This window comes from Rhopalosiphum padi, chromosome 2, assembly GCF_020882245.1.
Source record: "Rhopalosiphum padi isolate XX-2018 chromosome 2, ASM2088224v1, whole genome shotgun sequence".
Taxonomy (NCBI): domain Eukaryota; kingdom Metazoa; phylum Arthropoda; class Insecta; order Hemiptera; family Aphididae; genus Rhopalosiphum; species Rhopalosiphum padi.
The window spans coordinates 43,407,077-43,432,365 of NC_083598.1; the positions used below are offsets into that span (position 1 = coordinate 43,407,077).

General features: G+C 28.7%; 1 protein-coding gene across 3 annotated transcripts in view; it reads left to right on the top strand.

Moving 5' to 3' along the window:
* The first annotated feature begins 13,165 nt into the window (after window positions 1-13,165).
* LOC132919750 (myosin-G heavy chain) overlaps window positions 13,166-25,289 on the top strand; it is a 70,054-nt gene continuing 57,930 nt past the window's right edge. For 2 of the 3 annotated variants that reach the window (XM_060981562.1, XM_060981564.1), the window contains exons 1-2: window positions 13,166-13,373; window positions 23,293-23,572. In XM_060981562.1, coding sequence (XP_060837545.1) covers window positions 23,293-23,572 — 280 coding nt within the window. In that variant the 5' untranslated portion in view covers window positions 13,166-13,373. Of the gene's footprint in view, window positions 13,374-23,190; window positions 23,573-25,289 lie in introns of those variants that run through there. The other variant, XM_060981563.1, reaches the window with a different exon arrangement.

Genomic DNA, 25,289 nt, shown 5'->3' on the forward strand with positions numbered 1-25,289 from the left:
TTATATGTTTATAAACAGAACCAGTGGGGACCTATTACATATTATCGTATGGCACTTAGTTTGTATATATAGATCTTTCGGGCAGCATAGCGAAAGGTCTTCTCCCGGAGTCTGTCATCATCCAATGCCACCGCTACAGCAACAAACCGAACCCGACGACCGCGACCAAGCGCCACCATGTATGTTCACATACCCATTACAATGGCACATTATTACTATCGTTGAACCCTATTACGACCCTAATAACGATAAAACTAATAATAAAATCGTGCAACCACTAAATAGTCACGAGTTTTTTTTTTTAGTGTAACGATCGTACCTGCCCGAAGAGTTTTTCTGATTTTTCCAATCAAATCTATGGCTATTTAACCACTTTTTTTCAAAACATACATAATTTATACTTACTACACTTAATTTTATAGTATATAATATTATAATTCAGAAACTTATATATATATATATATAACCTACTACCTAGATATTGTCTAATAAATTATTCATTTTATTCATTAAAACAAATTTTATTTTCAGTTGAAATAATCATTATAATATCTTTTATTACCATTTAATTTTATTTATGCAATCAAAATCAATTGATTTAATTCAATCAAAAAATTTAAAAAATATTATAACATTTCATAAGGTAGGTAACTAATCCATTTTTGGAATGTCCAAAGAAATAACTTTACTTAATTTTAAATGAAGGATTATTTATTGTGGTCTGAAATTATTTTCATCGGAAATGAGAAATCAGTCTTAATTGTAGTATCTGTAATATACCTACAATATTTACTTACATAAAAAAAACTATCATAATATAATTTATAATCTTGATTTAAAAACCCGTGTAGTTAAATGGTTTGATGAAAACATTAATAGTAATTTATGTGTTGCATTGTTCAAAAGTATCTGCAATTGATTTAAAATTATGAATACTACGCTTATTTTACACGCAAGTTTATAATTATAGCAAAATATAACAAAATAATGATTAGGGATTGAAAAAAATATTTATTTTATGATTGAGTTTACACTAAGCGAATAACCTATGAATTCTATAGGTTGCTTGCATGAATAATGAAATAATTACAATTACACCAGTATAATATGGTTGTTGTATTATTTTTCGGCCAAATTCGTTCTTTCTATGTTCCATACCGTTGCACAAATTAGTCGATAAAAAGAAAATAATTAATAACTATATATGTGTTATGAGTTATGACAGTCATAACTCACAGAGTTGAACTTTGATGAAACAATAAAAATACTTTTAAAAAGCAGTTACACAATTTATTGATAAAAACAAAATATTAATTAATGGATTTGAGTAAAAATAAATTACATACTACACTTATTACTTATTAGTTATCAGTGTAGGATACATAGATAGTTTATATATATATATATATATATATATAATTTTTTTTTTGTACAAATATTTAATTTTACGTTGCAGTGTTCTTGTTGTAACTGTAATTCGTAATTTCAATAATTTTATACTCAATTATAACTTTATTGAAAAAAAATTGGTAAAATAAAATTATCCATCCTATTTAATACCATGTATGATGCTAATCAGAATTTTCAAAAAAATTTGGAACAATATGCGTATAATAAACAATTATTTAAACATAATTTTATTTCTAAATCGACAATTGTATATGTGAACATTTTGAAATTATTGACGGCACATTAAAATATATTCGGTACTTTTTTTTTAAGAATACAATAACATTCTTTAGGAATTACTTATTCAATATAAATCATAATAACAAGATACAGCTTTACATCATTAACGGTAAAGCCATAAAGTCTAAGATTAATTTCGTCGGTCGGTACAATTCTGAATTACAGTACTAATGATATCTTGTAAACATATTATGTATGATGTACTATTATAAGGAAGTTTACGGTCCGTCATTATTTATTACATTTTACCATTGTCTTTCGGAGATTGTATATATAGGTACTAAATATCAGTAAATTGCACTGTCTAAAAGAAATTAAAAATGTGAAGAAATAAAATTATATACGAAATAAAATACTTTATGCAAGTCTCTGAACATCTTAGTGTATATAGTTATAATAATAGTTTAAGTTGGATTTGATATTATTACGTATATATATATATATATCTCAGTCTTACGATTTTATTACTGTATCAATTGTAACATATTTTAATCATATTTTTATGGGAGCTACAGTATAATAAAGGATCGTAAATCAGATTGAAAATAGCATGCACGTAACATGATGATGGTGACTGCGTGATCCTTGAATAGGCGTTTTATCAATGCGAGTACGGATATATATATATATATATATATATACATAATATTTATGTACGTGTGTGGCTCTGCAGGGTGGCATTAAAAGCACATTGCGATTTCGCGCAATGCGTAGGGTTAGATAACAACACGAGTAGTATTTGTTATGGAAACGTAATAATTGTAATTATTGTATATGGTCTATATATATTTTTCGTAATGTAATGTAACCATATGCATTGTTGTAATCACTACTGTTCACGAGCAAAAGTAAATCTCTAAACAATTCCGCACCGCAAGTGAATAGTTTCCGCTTCGGACGATCTACGAAAAATAATATATTAACCGTCTAGTAAGAATTGGCTAATTGGTCAGAATAACCAGTATATATAGTAAATATGTATCTCACTGGATCCGATATGAATATGAAAAAAACAAAATAATAAAATAAGATTATATGTTAAACATTTCTTATACTAATACTAATGTAATTTAGTTATTCATTTTTAACTCAGTCATCAGTGTGAATTTTGGTTTAAAATATTTTGTATACAAAGATAACTCCTGCGCCTCCACACGAGTATTCTCAGTCAGAGCCCAGTAATCAATTTAATTTCAAATAAAAATAAATAAAATAAATATGTTTATATTACGTATGCATTTTTTTTTTTAAATCAATTTTTTTTATTATTCATTTGTGTACATTTTACGTATTATTCACGACACACATATAGGACAAAACTTTTCACTCAAGTACATACTAAAATTACCAGCAATTATAATGTAAGTAGGTATAGTAGTAAATTGTATTTATTTATTTAATAGCCTCTGCATATATTACTTAGCCCATTAAAACTAAACGATTTTTAGATATCAACGTAACAATACGGTTCCGTTATGAAAACGTTTAAACGCAACTTGACCGGTATGATGTAAAATAAGTTTGTTCATCATTCGTCAATAATCAATATAATATTATCATAGCCTGTTAAAACAATCATACCTATTGGCTAAAGGCAGTCATAAAAGTTTATAGATTTAGATATATTTAAAACGACAACATATTGCGGACACATACATTTAAATTTTCTTCCAAACACCTCGCCTTTCTCAGATCGTTATCTGAGATATAATATATACTCGTAATTACAAACATTTATTCATGTTACCGTAGCGGTAATACGCGCGACAGCGACACACACAAAACGTTGACGTAGGTATGTAAAACGTTAGGCAATATATATATATATTAGTAAATTACATTATTATATTTATTATATATATATATATATATATATATAAGAGGGTTCACCAAGTGCTTCTATTATGTGATAATGCGTTTATAAATTCTGATTTTGGAACTTTTAAGTATACTCAAAGATTATATTTTCAAATAATTAAAAAAATGTATACCATTACTCTGTGAAGTTATAATAATATTTTTTTTTTCAAATAATAACAATTCTTTTTAATTATAAATTGTCAAACACATGATTAAATTAACATAATATTTAGCTTTATATAGGTACTAAGGTCTGAGGATATAATATTTCTAATAATACAGTGGAACTTCGATAACTCGAACGTCTCTAAGTCGAATTTTTGATAACTCGAAGGAATTCCATAGCCTCTGTATTTCAATTTATGGTAACTTGGACCTCTATAAATCGAATTTTATTTTTGCCCCCAACCGATTCGAGTTATCGAGGTTCCACTGTAATGGGTTTGCGTAATATTTAAAATAGATAATGCACCTAATATTTATGCTGGGTTTCATAAAAAATCACTTAATATGAGTCAATAATGAGCTAATGGTCTTTTAAACATGATTTAGTGGTACATTATATTTTAGTGAAGCATTAAATAAATCAATTATTTAATGCAACTCGGCACATAATTTTTACAATTTATAAAATGTTAATATACTAATATTAAATGTTATAATTTTCAATTCATCCAAGAGTTCATATCCTGTATAAACTTATAGCTATTATCTTTAATACATACAAAATATTCATTTTCATTTTAAAAGAAGTTTGTATACATACTTCTTAATTATATAAAAATCCAAGTATTTTAAACTTTAGTCTTTTAACATAATTATAAATCCAAAAATCAGAATTTGAATTATTAAAACATTAAAAGCGGCGAATAATATGGTTCAATAGTTGGTGATGGTGAATCATCGTATATATTTACAGTTCTAACTTCTAACAGTGGTGGTGCCTATTGTATAGAGACTAGAGTATAGATTTATCGTGTACGTATAATATGTATTAGCAACAACATATTTTTATTCAAATCAATGGACTATCGCGAAAGTATTTCTTTAAGATATTTTTCTAATATCACGCGTGCTGTCTAATAAAAATACGTATGTCGAAAGTCAATATTTTCTTAGACTCGTATAACTGCCATGATATTAACATTTTTGTGCGTAATGTATCAAATATAAAATAAATTACGCATCGGCACTATGTTTAATACCTGTGTCCTGTATATTGTATAATAAATGAGTAGTGAAAAAAAATCCAAACATCTATTACCTACAATACTACGGCGAAGACGATCGTTGATATTGCCCCGAGGCGACGTACAATATTATGTCGCCTTAATTATATCATATTTATTCTTTCGAGTATGTGTATAGATGCGTATTTTCTGCATTGCCAGTGGGTGTATTTATATAGCTAGTTAACCTAGACCCGGTCAACCACGAGTACTTACAAAATTGCGATGTAGGTTGGTCACCGCAACCAATCAGCCCAACACAGCGCGTTCGTAAAATAATAATAAAAAGTATAATATTATTCCTGATGCAGCCCACGCCGAATTTTGTTCGCGCTCAATATCGTTCAGACGAAAACGACAACGAAGGATTTGTTCTAATTTGATTTGTTTTTACGCATTTATTACAATTCGTATTCAGTTACCAATAATATCGTCCAACGTGTGGGGTCTTCAAGGGCATAGTTTGTAGTTTTATATATTATCTTCAATACTTATAAGTAGGCCAAAATTCTAATTTAATGTGTTTTGCACAATTTTATCCGTCGTATTTTTCCCAGATTTTACACAATATACATTAACAATTGGTATTCAAATATATTATAATATATTACCAAAAAAAAAATAACTAAATAATTGCTTAACACAATATAGACCAAATATTAAAAAATAATTAAGTATAATTTATGTATTAATCTAATTTTCTGTAAACACTATCATTTGTTGTTTTGTAAAAACAATTTTTAAAAAAGTGTTCAAATAATATTTTATTACTTATACTCAGACACTTCACAACACTGAAATCGCCATCAGTTGTATCTAATTATGTGATCTATCAACATTTTCAACATTAAGCGTAAATAGTAAATTCTTTATTTAATAATGATAATCATTATACGCGTAATATACTTGTAGGACAAAGCGTTGTGTAATACCTTTTATACTTCCTATTAAAGTGATATACCTATTAATAATCAAGCTGTTATTTGATTACTCGACAAACTCCTATCAGAGATAGTATGTATATTAACACAAAAGTAGTAGGAAATGAATACAAAAATTATAATTAGCCAGTAGAAAAATATGTATTGTAATAAAAACAGGCTAAAATCATCTATAATTTTAATAGTGTTTTAAAAAGTTTAGTTTAAAATATAAAATGTTTATTGTATTGTCTTATATCATTATTTCTTTTCATAAGCGTACAACGTTATTATAAAACATGTTTAAGTAACTATAATATATAGTAACGATTTTATTTGTTTGGAAAATAGTGTGATTTAACACAAATCATAGTGTGTTAAAATATAAGATATCCCCATGTAAATAATGTTCATACAGTCTAATTTAAAAATAAAGTCAAAACACAACAATTTTTAAGTCTATACTGAAATCCTGTAAATATTTTAATTAATTAATACATTTATAATTGGAGTAAAATAAAGATGTGTGAACAATATTACAATAAGCAGCAAGTTTGAAGTAGACAGTAGTTTTAGTTAGTAATTAAAATGGCAGAAGAGAAATACTTAAATATACTTTTTGTTGAGAATTCATAAATTATATTTATTAGTTAATTGTGTATTCATTATTACAAACAATTTTTTTTTTTTAATTTATTGTTTTTAGATTGTGAGTGAAATGATAAATGTAAATAGATTTTTCAATGATGTATGTTTTTTTTGTGTTTGTTAAAATCTTTTGGTATTTACAGTAAAAATGTTCCAATCTTGAATTTTGATGGTAATTTCTGTAGCAAGTTGGATCTAGTTGTTAATTTGTGGGATCAAATGTTAAATATTCTCAGAAATTTTAAAATAATATGGAAAAACTGGTTTTTGACACAAAATTGATTTTTATTGTAATTCAAGTATTCAACAACAAATTATTGTAGACACTTGAATTTTTCACAAAATATTTATATTAACATTTCCAAGTATAATTTAAATTTTAAAATATTTTGATTCTTGGTATGCTTTTTTGGAAAATAAAATCTTCGACTTTTTTGGTTTTTTTTTCAATCTGTATATGATAATATTTTTGTCTTTGGGTAAAACATCATTTTAGAAATTTAATACGCTGTTCCTCATAAGTTAATTTTATTGGAATTTGAAAAAGAAAAAAAAAGTTGAGCTTAAATTAATTTACATTTTTTATGAATGATTGAATTTCAAAAATAGTTACTTAATTTCAACGAAAAATAACGATTTTAGTTAGGTAAATATTTTTCATAAGGTCTAAAAACTTAATTACTTACTTTTGATATACATGTTACATACTACTATACAATACACAATAACATTTAAAAAATATTTAGATTCATTTTAAGCTAATTATATAATTTTGATTTATTCAAACACGATGAAGAGATATAATTGGCACATACTATATAGCAGAGTGAATCTTCCGTCTCTTTTACTTTTGAATTTATAACAATATTCTATAACAAATAGGCATTATAAATTGTCTTTATTTTATTTTTAAAATTATATAATACTATCAAAATATAGGAGTTATATTTAACAGTTACCTATATAATACTTATTATACCTGCATAGGTTTTTCAACAATGTTTAATGTTTAAAACATAGTAAGCATCTAGGTATTTTATCAAAACTAATAACACAAATTTTTTTATACTTACCATTTTAATAAGTATTCTCTTCCGTTACACCTTACCTTATAATGTTTTTTTTTAAGCCCTTTCCCTTTTTATTTACTTACACAATACAACTACAAAATACTGCGGAGTACAGAGAGAATTCTAATATGTTACTATATACTGCAATATTATATTTAACGATCGATATTAATTGTGAAACACATCGTGATTAAACTTGGTAAATAGCGTAGACGTTGTAGGATTAAAGAATACAACCCTTGTTTTATTATGATCGTATATTTTTTTCTTTACTTAAGAAGTTATGTTTTACGTTTTTTTTATGTTTATTAAGTATACTTACTGAACAGTAAACGTATACTAATCATCGTTTTGAAATACAATGAAATACAAAATACATATGTCGTATACGTATATTGATTGTACTTATTACCAACGCAACACGTTCGGGATTATCTAATACCATATTTTATTATTTATAATATACCTTATAATGATAAACGATACATATACATGCTTGACGTTTGTAACATCTATAATGATAAACATAAATTTAAGAATGTTTTAAATATTTGTATATAAGCACAAATGAAATGAATAGTATAAGAAGTGTTTAAATGTTATAAAAATAATAATATAAAGGATGCCTCGACAGTGCCTCGTAGGCATTATAGATAATCACAAGATTCTCACTAAAATTTTTAAAAATATATCAAATTTTAGTTTTATTATATATTTTAAATATTGATTATTATATTATTGTCTTAATTTTTAATTAGAAATTTAATCGAAATATCTATATGCTTATTATTCTGCGCATCATATACAGGCAAGACTGCAAGAGTATTTTAAATTTCCAACTACACAATATGTAATTCAATAGAATTGCACTAAAATAATAATAATAATACATTCATTTTTAAATCCAATAATTTATATGGATATATTATACTGATTAATAAAATAAAAATAAAATATAGTCTTGAGATATTATAAATTATGCAGACAATGATAAGTATCTATTATATTTATTTATTTCTTACTTATTTAGTTGATTTAAATTTAAATTATACATAATGTTAGACTTAATGTTAATCAAATAATAGTGGAATACATATTTATACTTATAATTAATAATTATTATTTAATTCATAGTAAAGTTATAGAACTAACTATACATCAAATTCTATAAATAGGACCTAACACATGAATAATTAAATATTAATCAATATCGTGTTCAACTATTTCTACATCATCACACTTCACGCTTCACGCGACCACTTAAATAAAATTCAAAATATTATATTATTGGTGCATACGTCCTTATAGTAGAAAAGTTGATAATCTTCCAGAAATGCAATGTATTATGATAAAAAATAACACTTTATTTTATTTATTTTTATAAATACTCCCACTAATAAAGACATACCATTGAATTACAACACTGTATGATGTTCATATTTATTACGAATTATGCCATATCTATATGGCCAACGGCAAAATGCGATTGACCGACACAGATGAGTTATTTACTTCCAAATGTCTACTGCTCAGACACCTATGATTTCTTAGAAACAATATATTATGTAGATTTACGAATGGCGCAAATACGTGTAAAAGTTACTTAACAGTTACTATGAGTTCAATAATTATACGTATATAAAAGCGTACCTACTATATTTTCCTTTGAACTCCGAAAAAACATGTCGAATTCAATACATGTCACATGTCTATGAAGCTATTTGACCCTCAAAAACTAAAAAAAAATAATTTATTTTTTCACTCATGACCTATATATTTCCAATCGTCATATTTTTAATTCATTAATTATTCAGTAGATACCTATTTATAAAACCACAGTTTATATTAGTTTTGCGATTCCTTGACAAATTCTAGACATATCATAATATTATGCAGTATATACGTAGGTATATGTAGTGTTATATGAATAATAAATTACTTAACGTTTCTCAATATCGCCAAAATTGAATTTTGTACACATAATAAATAATAATTGTATGGTTTTGTTTTGAGAACATCAGTAAAAAAAAATAAATTTCAGTTTTTATAGTATATTAGGTACATATGGGCAATTGCGAATTGGGTCTTTTTTGATAATGAATTATTGTTAATTAATTCTAGTAGGTATATATATATATAATTAATAATATTGTTTTATGTTAGCATTAATTTCAATAATACATTAGCTGTTCCTGTATAGCGTTGCCCAAGACAAATTAAATGCCTTTGGATTTACCATATACATACTTCGTTAGGCGTAGATTTTTAACACGGTTATTTGAGTTGTTTTAATTAAATATAAAGTACAGGTCTAAAATTAACTATTTTATTTTTGTAAACAATGGCAACCCTAGTTATATAGTATATACAAACAAAAATATATTTTATTTCTGTGTACAGAAAACAATAAGGAAGTTTGAGAAATTTTTAAGAATATTTCTTATTGCATATTGAGAGTATTAGAAGAACCATTATTCCAAATTTCAAGTTTATATGTTTTATCGATTTTTATAAGTAGCGTCTAGTGAGTGAATGAGTGATAGAGCGTTATCTGACTTTCATATTATATTCCTATGTTATAGTATCGAATATTGGGGTACTGCGTAATATGGTATATGTGTTGTGTTAGCCATTCGGTGCTTCGTTGTACAGACGTACAGTACCGGCGCACCAAGTTTTAAAACTTTCTCCAGCCCAAAACCCGTTTAAATGAGACAATCAAGCTTAATAATTAATATAATATCAAAATATAGTCTGGCTAATTGAGTTAAAACTTGCTGATTCTATCCAGGTCTGATTATGTACATATATAATATTACACTACAGCTTTCAATTCTTGCGTTGTGAATATTAATAAATTGTAATGATCGCTGCATTGTAGTATAATTTTACACTGCAGTTGATGTTAAAAAAAAATAAAATATGTATTCGTTTTCTGATACGAATTATAAATTTAAATGTTGTTATCATAAAGTCTATTATATTATACTCTAGGATTTTAAATCCCAGGTGCATTTTTCCTCCACATAGTTATAATGCAATAATATACCTATGAGTATGTGAGACAGTGAGACCAATATAAGTCATTTGAATATTAACCGTTCCAGGCCGGTTGTAAGTATGTATATATTGTTGTATATTATAAGTAGGTATACATTAAGATATTATAGAATGATTATTCTTACATTATATTCAAGTCCTTATTTATTATTTTATAAAAAATGTACTTGCGTGCTTTGGATTTCAAAATAAATAAGCATACAAATCCGTATCAGGAATAATTAAGTTGAGTTTTTTTTGTATTTATTATTTATACTATGGTTTATTATTTTACACGTAATAATATAATATACTAAAGTTAAATAGTGAATTATTTCCATAAGTCAGCACAAACCACTCCTATCAATTTTTCAGTATATGATTGCTCGAATAAAATTAACCCCTTATTATTATTGATCAATCGTTGTAATAGTGTGACATTATTAACATACTTAATTTTGATGAACTAAGTTAATATAATTTACACTAAATAAATCATATTACATTAGAAAAAAAACATACTTATGTATAGTGATTTACAATCGTTTTATTAACGATTAGGTAAAAAATCGGTTGGACATGTATTTATAGTTATAACGTTCTCGCATGTTATACTTCTGATTAAATACAGCGTTAAAATCGAATTTAAATCATATACATGATTTATTGTAAAACTATAAATATTATTCTATTATATTTGTTCAGCGATCAAACAATAATTTATTTATTTATTCATCTTATTGCTATAATTTAACACACTTATGAACTTATGATATTTTTAATAAATAATATCCTATACACGTAAAACAATAAATTAATATGACAACACCAAATGTAAATTAATATTAACTACCCGTTGGTAATAACACTATAAATAATTATAATAAATGTGAACAAAATTACATCTATATAGGAAATATAAAGATAATATTTATGTGCCGAGTAGTGTTTCAAAAATGTTTGTTATAAATTTTAAGAATTAAATACATAATTTTGCATTCTATAAAAATACTAAATAAACCATTTTGTAATAAATTGTCCGTGTATAATAATATAATGGTCGGTGAAATTACTGTGAAGCAACACGCACACAGCCCATAGGTACGTACATAATACAAATGAACATATTATTTACTATACTATAGTATTATATACCTATATGTAATCATCGTCTACTGTTGTTTAATTAATCACATCCCATAAGTTACTCGATTATAAACGTTAGATAAGAAATGTATATTTTAAATATCATGCAGGTTCTGAATTATGATCATCCCACGGAGTTCTTAGACATTGTTAACTATTCTATATCAATTATCTTGATTTTTGAAATCATAAATAATAATTAATATGCTTTTTATACTTTTTTTTATCAAAACCGAAAACCCAAACAACATTAATTTGAATAAACCCCCCTCATCCGTTCGAAACCGATTCGCGGTAGGTTTGTCACACATAATACAATATAGAAATTTATATGAAAATATAAGTTTCAAAAACATCACATTTCGTCGGAGTTTAAATGTATTCAACACATCATAGCACGATTATTTATCACAGTAATAAAATCCCGAACAAAGTCGTCGTCCCCTATAGTACCGAAATCCATATGTAAATGCGACCGTGTGTTCACGTATCACCGCGGTACGTGGTGATATATTTTACGGCGGGAAACCGTGTAAACACTTTATAAACACGACGAAATCCGTCGAGAAACCGAAAACACGTCGTAACGTGTGTGCGTGCGTAAAAAAAAAATCGGATAGGTATATGATACGTCGAAAACCGTAGGACACGACGGTGTCCAGAGTTCATTGCCCACAAGAGTGATACCGATACATAATATATATTAATATATATCGTTGTCACCGGCGCGATAACCGCCACCGCCGCCGCGCGTTTACCTGTACCAGTGATGCTTGGCGCGCACATGTGCAGGTGTTTGTATATTATTATTATTATTATTATGTTGTTAGTAATAGTAGATCTTTGATCTACGGATCTACCGGTGTCGCGTGTGTACCTATTCTACAGAGCACTGTGCCTATATTATATGCACTACTCGCCAACGCGCGACGTTTATGTATAATACGGTAGGTTAGGTTACACGCAGCGCACGACGACGATGACGATCACAGGATTTCATCTGTATAGTAATATGTAAGTAGGTACTATCGTATAAATCGTAAAAAAAAATACTACATAACACGGTGTACAGTGTACAGGTACCTCGGTGACGGTTATACCACTCGCCAATCACGATAATAATATTAATATATATTATTAAATTTATATACATCATAGAGATCGATATCGCGCGCGTAATACGCTACGACGCGTATTTCGTTTCGTTTATCGTCGTCGTCGCGCGTAGTCGTCGTCGTACTCCCATCGTATAATATTATGATGATGATGACCATGACGATGATGGGTGCACTCGGGCTTCTTCTTGTTTTTCAGATGAATTTTTTTTTTTCGTACGCGGAAAACAAACGCATTTGTCGTTTTTCTGGCGTCCGGACGGCGGAGAACAGATGGCGTCGGTCGGTCGAAGCCACGGAGCGTCTCTCGCCGCAACCGCGGCGGGAAACCGGTTTGCGGGCCGGTCTCGGCCGCTGGTGGCGCGGAAAAGTCGGGCCCGGCCACGGCGCGCCGCTCTCGCCACTACTACCGCTGTTACTACTACTACTACTTACGAAACGCTCACCGGCCGGCGACGTACTCGTCGCGCGCGATCAGCTGTTTGTTTCGTCGTCGATGCGCGCGCGCTCTTCAACCGCGGGACACGTGAAGTCCGCCCGCGATTCCGGATCGCAATACTACAATAACACTGCGGATATCGTCATCGCGCACACGCGGAGACTCGGACCAAGACGGTAGCAACTGTGGCTGCAGCGGTGCGACACACCATACGGCAGGTAAGACCGACGAGCTTAGTCTCAGATGATATCGTAAATATTAATGATCGCCGTTAATATCCGGTCGCGGATATCCGGAATAGAGATCGATACGCCACACCGCGGGCGATCGATCGATGGATGTTTCGCGCCGCATACGCGATCACGGTCGGTCCGAGCGGCGATCGGTTTCTGATCCGAATTCTTATTTTTATCTCGTTTATATGCCGCGATATCGTATAAAATAATATTAAGTATGCAGACCGGGTCTGTCATCGCGTCCGACTTGTAGTCGGGCCCGACCGAGTTGGATACGACGACGTTACATATTGTACGCGCCACCGGACTCGATCGTCGCGCCGCGGAAAACGCGGGTCAATGTTATCCCGTACCTCCTTGACTCGTACAGGATCCAGGAATTTTGTTTTTAAGGGGATGGGAGGGACAAAATTGTTCAAATTTTGTAAGCTCAATTTAGATTTTGATGTGAGGCATTACAAATTCATAATATAACTGCCAAGGGAGCAATCGCCCCCACCCCTTGAAACCGCTACTGAGTACACGTGTAATATTAGGGTCTACCGCTGGGTACGTCACACACGACGGTCGTTTTCTATACACTATACAGACTCGGCGACGACGACTCTCTTAAACTTTAAAGAATGTGATGTTAATAATCTTATATTTTCTTGACTTTAAAAAACCTTCACCATTTCTTTTGTACAATGGAAAACGATACCGCCTATGACCTATACGCGCGTAACACAATAATAATAATAATAATATCGCAGCAACTGCAGTTTTTAAATATAATACAAATGTCGAATACCGGAATACCTATATGTTTATATGTGTATAATATATATTATAAACATTAATTTTTTTTGTACGAATATATTATTGATTTTAAGATAGGAATAATATAAAGAGTGTTTGAGTCCTTAAAAAACTGTCGGGTTTTGATATCGCACCGCGTGCTCAAATATCTACAAGTGTCAGACAATAATAATATGTATTATAATAAAGTTCCATCTATAGGTACACACTACACATCCACACGTCCCAAAATGTCATGTCGATTTGTTTATGATTTATAACTCACGAGCACACACAATACTACCATAACTAATAAGATAATACGATTACAAAACTATACACTTAAATATCTTATAATTATAGGGGTGTACACAGACTGATAAAATGTGCTCCCCAAAAATACAAATGAACCCAAACAAATGTTCATATCGTATATGTAAAATATTTGTCCTTACCATTATTATTATTTTTTCTGCCTCTTATTACTAATACTAGTATTAGTATATTTAGGTTTTGTTTTTTTTTTATATTGATATATAAAATCAAATTCTTATAAAAATGGGTTTATTGAAAAAGATATAATTGTATGATTATTATCGCGTAATAATTACCTAAAGCCGTAAATATCGAAGTACCTATAAATATTTGCCATTTTTTCTTCTTCTAAAAAATGTTATTTTGGGCCTTTGATCACATGCCATCTAAAAAATGTCTGCCCAGCCATAAAAATATCAAAAATTAAATTTTCATACTTTTAAAAAATATTTTCTTGTTTGATCTTATTTTTATTTCACAGTAAATACAATACATAACAATAAAATAGTGTCGGAAATATTAGACGAAAAATAAAAATTCGCGTAGACAATGCATTATTGTTTTAATTTTCCAATTAAAAATAAATTATTACAGCTATTTAAAACCAACTTTCTATAAAATACCGTCGGATACATAATTAACATGAGAAAACGAATGCAAAGACACATTTATTAAGTTATTTTTTTTTCATTATAATATTCATACCACTGTATAAATTTACTGTCTTAACGAGAACTGAGAAGTTATTATAATTATGAACTATTTAGTATGCATTAATTAAAATAAGTATTTAGTAATGAATAATAATAAACATTTAGAGAAAAACGTACATAGTCTTGATATGAAATAGATGCAAAAAATAAAATAATGTCCGTAATATTCTCGATTCATAATATTTCTCAAAACTATATTTACTATGAAGGATAGGTAGAATCAAAAATATTCGTAATTTATTCGTAATACATTCATTCGTTGGAACTGTTAATCGAAAAATAATCCATATGCATTTACGGTAGGTATACCTCAAAATATATTATTTTAATGGTCGTCCGGAAACAACGCACATCATATTGATACCTTCATCGCGTTGCCCGCCTAACGCACGAGTTGCACGAACGCGAGGGGGTCGATGGGAACCATTATATTTTTATTATTATAATACGATGACGGTCAATAATAGCTCGATTCGGATATCTGATGCTGATAACATTTCGATAATTTGTAGGCGGCTTTTGTCGAACTCGGTGACCGGTGTCATTAATATTATCCCGTCGACAGCGGCCGACCGTCTGCAGGCGGGCGCGTTGTTCGACAATAAACAAAAAAAAAAACAAAAACAAAAAAAAGCTCACATACCTTCAGGACGTGACGTGGGGGTCGTATTAAATAATATAATGTTAATAACAATAATAATAATAATAATAATATGTTGTAATAACCGAAGAGAGTGCGGCTGCAGTGTGGTGAATCGAAGACGGTTTACGTTTGGCTCTGCGCGCTGCATATAAACCGTCGTTTGAAATCGGATCGAGAACTGGTTTATGTCGAAGCAAAAAAAAAAATGCGCAATAATTTTAAGACCGTATTTTTTCCCCTCACGCATGTTAACCCCGCACAGGTCCCACTATTCCTATTCACGGTGGAGTAAGTATATATTATTATACCTATATACACACATGCACCGCCACCGACTGTCTTGACGTAGCCGTCATTAGGATCTATAATATACGGTCCCCGAACAATGGATATACGCGCTCGGTAGTAGTTGTAATAGTAGTAGTTGTAGTAGTATTATTATTTATTAGTTTTTTAGACACCGCGCGACGGCCGATACGCATGAAACCCAAGCGACCGCGTCCTTCGATCCATTGTTCTTGTAAATTGGTCGTCCGACATCGGGAGCAACCGCGGTATCCATAAATTTTAACAGCGACATCAGAATTCTCGTCTGTTGTCGCCTCGCAGCCGACACAGATGCTGCACCATTGGCAGCTAGAGCAATAGCCGTTTGCACTTGCTGTCTTTTCGTCTTGTCGCAACGCCTATGTTTACACTATATATTATTATTATACATAATATACCACGCAGTGTTCAAATGTTTTTTTGTAACTCGTCGCTAATCTGTGAACTGTGCAGTGATAATGCAACCCCGCAGAGGCGAAAACATTTTTAAAAAATGTATGTTTTTTTTCTAAGCATAAAATTATTATAGACTGTATCGTATGATATTCGGATGGGCAACATATTATTACTAATTACTCGCTTTTTTTATAATATACGAACTGTCGTAGACGCATTCGCCTACTATATAATATATTTATTAATAATTTAAACCAATTAAGGGCACCGCTTTTATTGGTAGATTAGTATAGATAATAAATATAATTACATAATTACAAGCATCATAGATTAAATATTAAAATATTGTGTAGACCTGAAAATATTCCGACAAAACGATTTCTATATAATAATATGGTCATCAAACACTTACTTTGATTTTAGATTCAATATGTATACCCTGTCTAATAGTATTATATATAAATTTGTTTTTCTTTTGATTGAAATTAAACAATCTACACGTCATATTCTGCACAATAAGCTTAATTTTTACAAAAAGGTTTTTACAGAAGACTTGGAAAGAAAAGCCAGCAAGCCGCTGACGACACTCTTGGATTGAGGATATGAAGTTAAGCTAGAAGAGTAGGTCACGACATCATTTTCTTTTTAATCTTTTAGGTGAGTTACCGAGCATTGGTTTGGGTCAGTTTTTTGCTAGAATATTTGAGTAGTCAAAGAGCGAGTTGTGGTAACGTGAATAGAAATTGATAGCAATTTCAATCACTGTGTTCATTTTTAGGTCTGTGTGTAATATTGATTAGATACATGGAAGGGAGAGTTTGTGGTAAAACGAAATATTTTATTTTGGAATATGTGTATTTTATTTAGGTTTGATTTTTTAACGGATCCCCACATTTAGATGCGTAATATAAATTAGTCTAGTTTCAGGGATTGGGATTGGGATTTAAAATAATCCATAGTTTATTATTATTATTACTAAATACAATCATTAATAGTTATTTTATTGAAAAAATCTATTTTTCCAAAATTTCTAATCATATATTCTAATAACTATTGATGAATTTAGAAAGTATCTCTAGCCTTAATTAAACGGTATTGAATGCTAATATGTTATGCAGCAATATTTTATTAAAAAAATTATTAGGTAATTAATTTACTATAAATTTATTTAAACTATTATCATATATTATCTATACAAAAATATGCAATGAACTTCACAAAAAAATTAGATTAATAAATTTAAAAAAATGTATAACATATGGAAGTTAGATTTCGATGCACATAAGTTGTATGCTATAGCCTATAATAATTTACTGAACATAATTTATATTAGTTATACCTATACTCATTAGTTCTACCTACAAAACTGCTTAATAAATGATGGTATTATACAGGTAGGTGTATAACAAGCTTACATTGTGTAAATAATGATGGTACGTCAATTAATATAATGTAGATATTCGATATAAACATAATTTTAAATATTTTAATATGTTAAATAATATTAAGTCGAACTTTATATTTTTGGATTCGTTAATAAATATAAAATAATATTATATATTTAAATACACATACATTTGTCATTAATGATATAAGTAAATTATGCTCCTATATTTTTAGTAAGATTTCAAACTCTTTTTTAAAATTGTGTCACTAATCAAAAGAAAATACTTTAATTTTTACAATTATTTATCTAATAATAGTCGAAAACAACAATAAAAAGAAGTTAAAACAGTTAAGTCATCTTAAAATCCAGTGATTAAAACTAAACTGGTTTTTGAGAATTTGAGATACGTCAAAATCTTATCACTTACCTTATTTACACTATGTATGGATAAATACATTAATACATCAAATAGAATTATTTTTATTGGGTATTAATTTTCTTAAATCTTCGATTTTTCTTCTTATATACAAATATTAAAACCAGTTTTTATTTACTTTTTTACAAAATATTCAACGAAACAATTATAATATTCATTCATTTTTATAATACTCGTAATAAATATTTAAACATATAAAATTAAAGCTATAGCCTATAATATTTTTCAGTCGCACTTGAAAAATTTAAAATGATAATAAACTGCTACTTTTTACATTGTTTATCATACTATATTAAGTCTATCTCAAGTGTTCATTTATTGTTTATATATTTAAAGGTTAATAATACCAATAAATTACAAAAGGTAATGTGTAGTTTATTCCTAAAAAAATATGTATTTTTAAAAACGTTACAAAACAAATTATTTTTTCAATTTTATATTTACCTTGAACAATTTTAATACCAAATTTTTGAAGTTAATATATGATTTGATTATGACTTTTAAAACAACTACCTATGATTTAAACAATAATAAGATTTCATGATATTTTTTTACTTAATATAATGATAAGCATATACCTACGTACTAGCAAGCTAGCAAGATTCTTAATGACAAGTATTTAAATTAAAGAAATTGAAATTAATCCCAAGTACTTCAATACTATGTAATTTTAATTTGTTTCAAAAAATTCGTTATAGTTCGTTGTAAATTTATTTATATAATATAAACGATTTTAATTTGAATTAGATCATCCCAGCATCATGAGACCAATTTAGTTATGAATGAAGAATGAAATCATCTAAACTTTAAATATTTATACTGCAATAAATTAAATGTTCAAGACATGATGGATTAACAAACCCAGCATTCTTAAAATGTACTAAAAAATATTTTTTTTTAATAAAAACACAAAATAGTATTTTACTATCATACTATATTTTATAAAATAAGCATAATATAATATGCTTTTCCTTAATTATGGTTATATAAATCATCAAGAAACATTCACAATATTATAATATATTCATACTTTAGTGATTGTATTAAAAACTGTTTAATTTTTACAAATATTTCATTCCGGTATATCTATCTACTAAATATTAAATAAAATATTATTTGAATTACAAAAACCAGTTATATATTTATACTCATAAACGGTCATATACTCAAATCCTAGTGTAACTACTGAAATTCGATAGTAATATTATATTCCCATACCATAATTTGTTGTGTTATTGTATAAAGTGAATATGCATTTAAAATAAATATCATATGATAATAACATTCCGGTTTTTATTTATTTTTGTTCTTATCAGCCCATCGTGTGAAAGGTATTAGTAATATGAATTTAGTAAATTAAACCATGGATTAGCGCACAGTTTTATAATAGAATCACTGTATTTTCGAAACGAATAAATGATGTATATAATTATAATGTTGACATATTATAGTATTATACTATTCAAATAAAAAGAACAGATTTCATATATAAAAACAAATGAAATTTCAATACGTATTAATAAATTTCGCTGACTCGGTGTAAATTTGCGTATAGCTTTGACACAATAATATAATGGTATGGGCGGTATGGTTTAAGTATTATTTGTTTGTTCATAGGCGAGATTTCCGGTCTTGTTTTGAATAGTGAAGAGGAAGGGGAAGGCGTGATGTTTAGAAATATATCGTGATTCGGACCAAACTTAATTTTATTGAAAGCCTGTAAAGTCAGTACCTCCATAAAATAAAATTCAAAAAATTCGTTTAGTGTTTATTTTAATTCATTGACCTGATTATTGCTAGACAAACACGCTTGTGAATACGCATATATGTTTTGATTAAATTGTATACACTATACAATATTAATTCAGTAAGGTTATAGGTTATAACTGTTAAAGGACTATAAAAAACTAGTCTGACGCATTTGTCTTCATGTCTAAATCATAGGAGTTTTTGATCTTCCTAAATATTGCCATTTTCAAAAACGCAACCGTCAAAAAATATCTTTCTCTGTCGATCGGAGTAATAACTATAAACGTATAATCTATATAATTAATTTATGAATTAAAAAAACGCTTATGAAGCATGTGGTTCCTGGTATAAATAGTAAAAATTTTCATCAGCCGTCAACAATATATTGTCAGTCAGTGTGTTTAGTTCTCTTTAAACAACTAATGTGCAATAGCTATACTAGCTATAGATTTTTCATAGGTAATGCAATATTCTTGTGATTTTTTTTTTCGTGTTCTATTCAACACTTGGATTTTTAATCCGCATATTACTATGAGTTAAAGTGATTTAAAATTATCTAGTATCTAGTATACCTATTATTATGTATTTTCTACGCGTTAGTTTGACGATCATTAAATCATAATATTCGATAAAAAATACTTATAAACTATGATTTTTTTATCGTAAGTTTTCGGACATCAATTTAGGTACCTTTGGCATACGTAATATTCTATTTATACCCGTTTACCACCGTTTATTGTGACTTTTCTTATCCACGAACGATTCAGATTTTCCCCTGCACGTATAATAATAATAATGTATTTTTCATCGCGGTCAAGGGCAGTGAAACCGATAGGCGTCCGAAGAAAAAATATTTATACACGGCTACCTACTTTATTTAAATTGTTATCGATATTAAGCTATTTGACTCGTCATTTCGTCTATTATTTTTACTGTAGGCACCTATACTTAAATTATTATAATACGTACGCGACGATGCGAAGGCTCCATAGTAACACACGTAATTGCGTACCTGTTTGAATATAAAACGTTTAGTGAGGGTACCGGTTTTTCTCTCCCCCGCGCAGTAATCGGATATACTTTATTATAAATTATAATTTAATATGAAAACATTGACATCGTTTAACCTACGATCCCTTTTACGTCCACCACAACAATGATATGACACAGCACGTATGCATAATACAATACAATACAAATTATAATCTTCAATCGGTCCCGAACTTCGAGAATATATTCCTCGTGAATGACCCGTGATTATATTATATTACCACGATTAATTGTTTTACCTACATATGTACAAGTATTGTCCTTGTCGACTTATCCGTACACGAGTATAATATAAGCGTCAATAACGCGTTTCGACTGTAATCGTTGACGCGGGCATTTGTTTATCGATTGTATCGACCGCGGCCAGTTTGTCCACGATGTCTCATTAACTGTCCGTTTTAATTATACGTGTTCTATTCATGTATTTTTTATATTCATGTATTATTTTATAATAAAATATTAATGTATTTTTTTATAACGGTAAAAATGTGTGTTTGTGACATTTGGAAATCCGTGTGTGCTATGTTATAACCAAATGCGTTTTTTTTTATCGCCCGATTATATGGGTAAGAAAAATCCTAATCCAAATAATACAAGAACTACTCTTAGTAGTAACATCTGAATTTAATATACTAGCTAAAATGTAAAATTTATAGATATATTTTTTTTGGTCGATTAACATGCGTTGAAGTATTTTTTTAACTTTTAAGGTAAACAATGAACGAGTTGGTGTCATTGTATGTTGAAAATATTACATTTAACGTAGCGTGGGGAGGCGCGCCCACTATAGAAATTAATATTATTCTGTTCAACAATAGGTTTTCACACTGAATATCTTATAATATTAAATTTTTAAGAAAATGTAGGTACTCACAAATAAACATATTTTAAATCGCTAAAGAAAAAAACGTGTTTTACATTTAATTTACGTTTTACACTATGAAGTCAACCATAATTATTTTAAAAACATTATAATAACCTCTACGTGATGTTTTTCTCGTTATCATTTCTTTGAGATTTTTAGAATCATTATAGCTTAAACGTTGATTTTATGAAAAATGATTAAATCAGTATTTTTTTTGCAAAATAAATGCTGATAATATATTTTATAATTGTTGTTAAAAATGTTTTGCTACGACGTGATTCAAAACTAGTAACCTATACTAACAATTTGTTTAGTAAATAATATTGCTTGCTATAAATTGTTATTCGAGGTCATTCAGTTGTAAGGAAATACAAACCGAAGGGGAAGCGTGATTTTATGAATCATTTATAATAAAAAAAATGATGTGTTTGTGTATATTTACCGCACATCAGTATTTAAGCCCGACGACCATAACTTACATTTGGAGGCGTCGAAATGTGTAGGTACCTTCGTCGAAAAATGGTTATTAATCGTAACGATACGTACCTATAGGTACCGTGAAAATAATCGTCTATAATACTGCAGTGTTGTCCGGCGGATCGAAACACCGATTCGGTCGATGGTTGGACGAACCGCGCGTATTGTGCGGGAGGTGAAATCTCTTGTACCTATTACATACAATAATATTATAATATATATATATATATATATGTATAATAATATAGCGTCCGTCGTTCGTGACGGTACCGGTTTTCAGTTTTCCATCGAGATCATAGCCTGTTATTAAAAACGATGTACGCTAAATAACATATTAAAAAAAAAAAAACTGCGTGCGTTTTTGTACGACGATGGGTGTAACCTATTAACCCCTTACCCCGACGTATACGTATACACGCGCTCGCGCATATATACATATACACACACACACACACACACACATACACATACACGCGTATACACACAATCTCAGTACACAGATTCACGCACGCGCTTAGCATATACAGCTTTCGACCACATAACAATATTACTTATACGATATTATTATTTACCGTTCGCCCACTCATTTCAGTCTCGTCTTATCATCGCGACGTTTCACTTTTCATCGTCATTGCTATATGGTTGTCGTCGTTATTTGTTTTGTTTTTCAAGACTTCGACGTCGTTCCGCGATCAGCACACACGATAACACCGTAATATCGTAATGTTTTAATATTGTAGAGTACGATGCGACAAACGTTTTCCAGATGTCCCCGTGCGCCGTCGGATACGAATCCATACTGTTAGCCGACCAGAAGTACGAAGACCGCGGAAGACCTGTACTGTCGCCACCGAATCCGACGGGATCGACACGCAACGGCAGGCTACGACCGCGTCCAGAGGATCGCCAAAAGTTGCGGTCTGACGCAGACGCCGCGACCGACGTGTCTGCGCTGTGCCGACACTTTTTGGCCGCCTACAACATACGACCGGACTTTTTTTGCAAGTTCCAGGGCAGAACAAATTTGCTGCAATGTCAACAATCAGGTACAGTCGTCATCCTCACATAAAATATATTTCATTATATACCTAGTATAGGTATAGTATATTATAATAATGATTTTTATTATTTACACGTGATTTTCTGACGAAATATTATTACGCATTTGAGGCATAAAGTTTTATTACACTCATCGTATCGATATTTACATAATATTATTAAAATGATGGTTATGCCGTTTTATGTGCACATGTTAGATTGAACCCGTACCTATAACACGAATATTATCCATAAATAACGCACGCTATAAAATTTTTTTTAAAAAAACCATTTTCCAAAGGCTCCATGGTGATTATACCGTTTGTTGAGTGTGTTTACTTGCACGATTAAAATTATGTACAAAACTGGTTTTTAGTATATAAATATTACGACTTGTATGAATTAGGGACTGTTATAATATTATATTATTATTTATAGTAAAATAGAATATACTGACAACGTTTTCATATTATAATGTTATTTATCTATAAAGTAATGTTAATTAAAAATATAGGTATAAAGTATAATATCAAATTAAATTAAAATATATTATTAATATTATTAAGTAATTTAAATTATTTGCGTTGTTCAGTATGGAAAAATACATCACTTTTAAAATGTAATTAAAAAACTTAAATAATTGAACTGCTTAACATAAACAAAAATGATCTACCTATCTAATTTGATTGCATCGTATTTGCAGAATGCTTTGTTGTACCAATTGTACATAATATCATGTAATATTTACTATATTGTCACGTCTTATAGTATTATCCTATATTGAAAAACATTAAACTACATTGTTGTTAATAGAATCTATTGAAATCTATTGAATTAACCATTGATAATTGAAAACGTTGAATATAATATGTTTAAAATGTTTAAATCGTAAAACTATTGATATAGTTTATTTTTATTTAATACTACTTTATTATGGGTTTATAATATTTATATTTATATATACTTCAACATAACTTAATTTAACAATTAATTAAATATGTGTTATGTTTTTAGTTTTTTTTCTGATAATTTTTAAAAATTGATATTCAGCACCCCTATTATCCTCTCTCTATAGTCTATAATCTATATAAATGAATGATATCGTGTTAGCTTCTATAGAAATAACGTACAGTAATATTTACTTCATTAAATATATAAACTATAATTGTTAAAATCATAATTTTTTGTTGGTAAACTACATAGTGTCTATGAATATTTATTAATTTAAAATAATGTATAATAATGGAATTTACATTAACTCACTATTTTAAATCTCCGTGGGAATCCTAACTTGTCAGCTTATTTTATTTGATTACGAGTTACAACTAAATACCACTAATCACAATGCAATATCAATTATTAATCAGTTGTTATATTTTAATCGGTTAATCCTATTATTAAATTAATTAATTAATACTTATTAAAACAGATTCCTAAATAATAAATAATTATTTACATTATTTAACACTGGTTTTTGGTAAAAGATTACAATTTAAAAATGCTGGATCTATGTGCATATTATTCACTATTTAAATGATTAAATAAGTTTAAAATATATTGCCTTTTATCTTATTTAAACTATGTTAACAATTAACCGCGTTGGTTTATCAATACTTACAAAAAATTAAATATTTAAAACGTCGCCACCTATATATATTTAATAAGGTTCTTCAATATACATGTTAAATTGAATTAAACAATAATACTTTCAAAAAATATGTGATA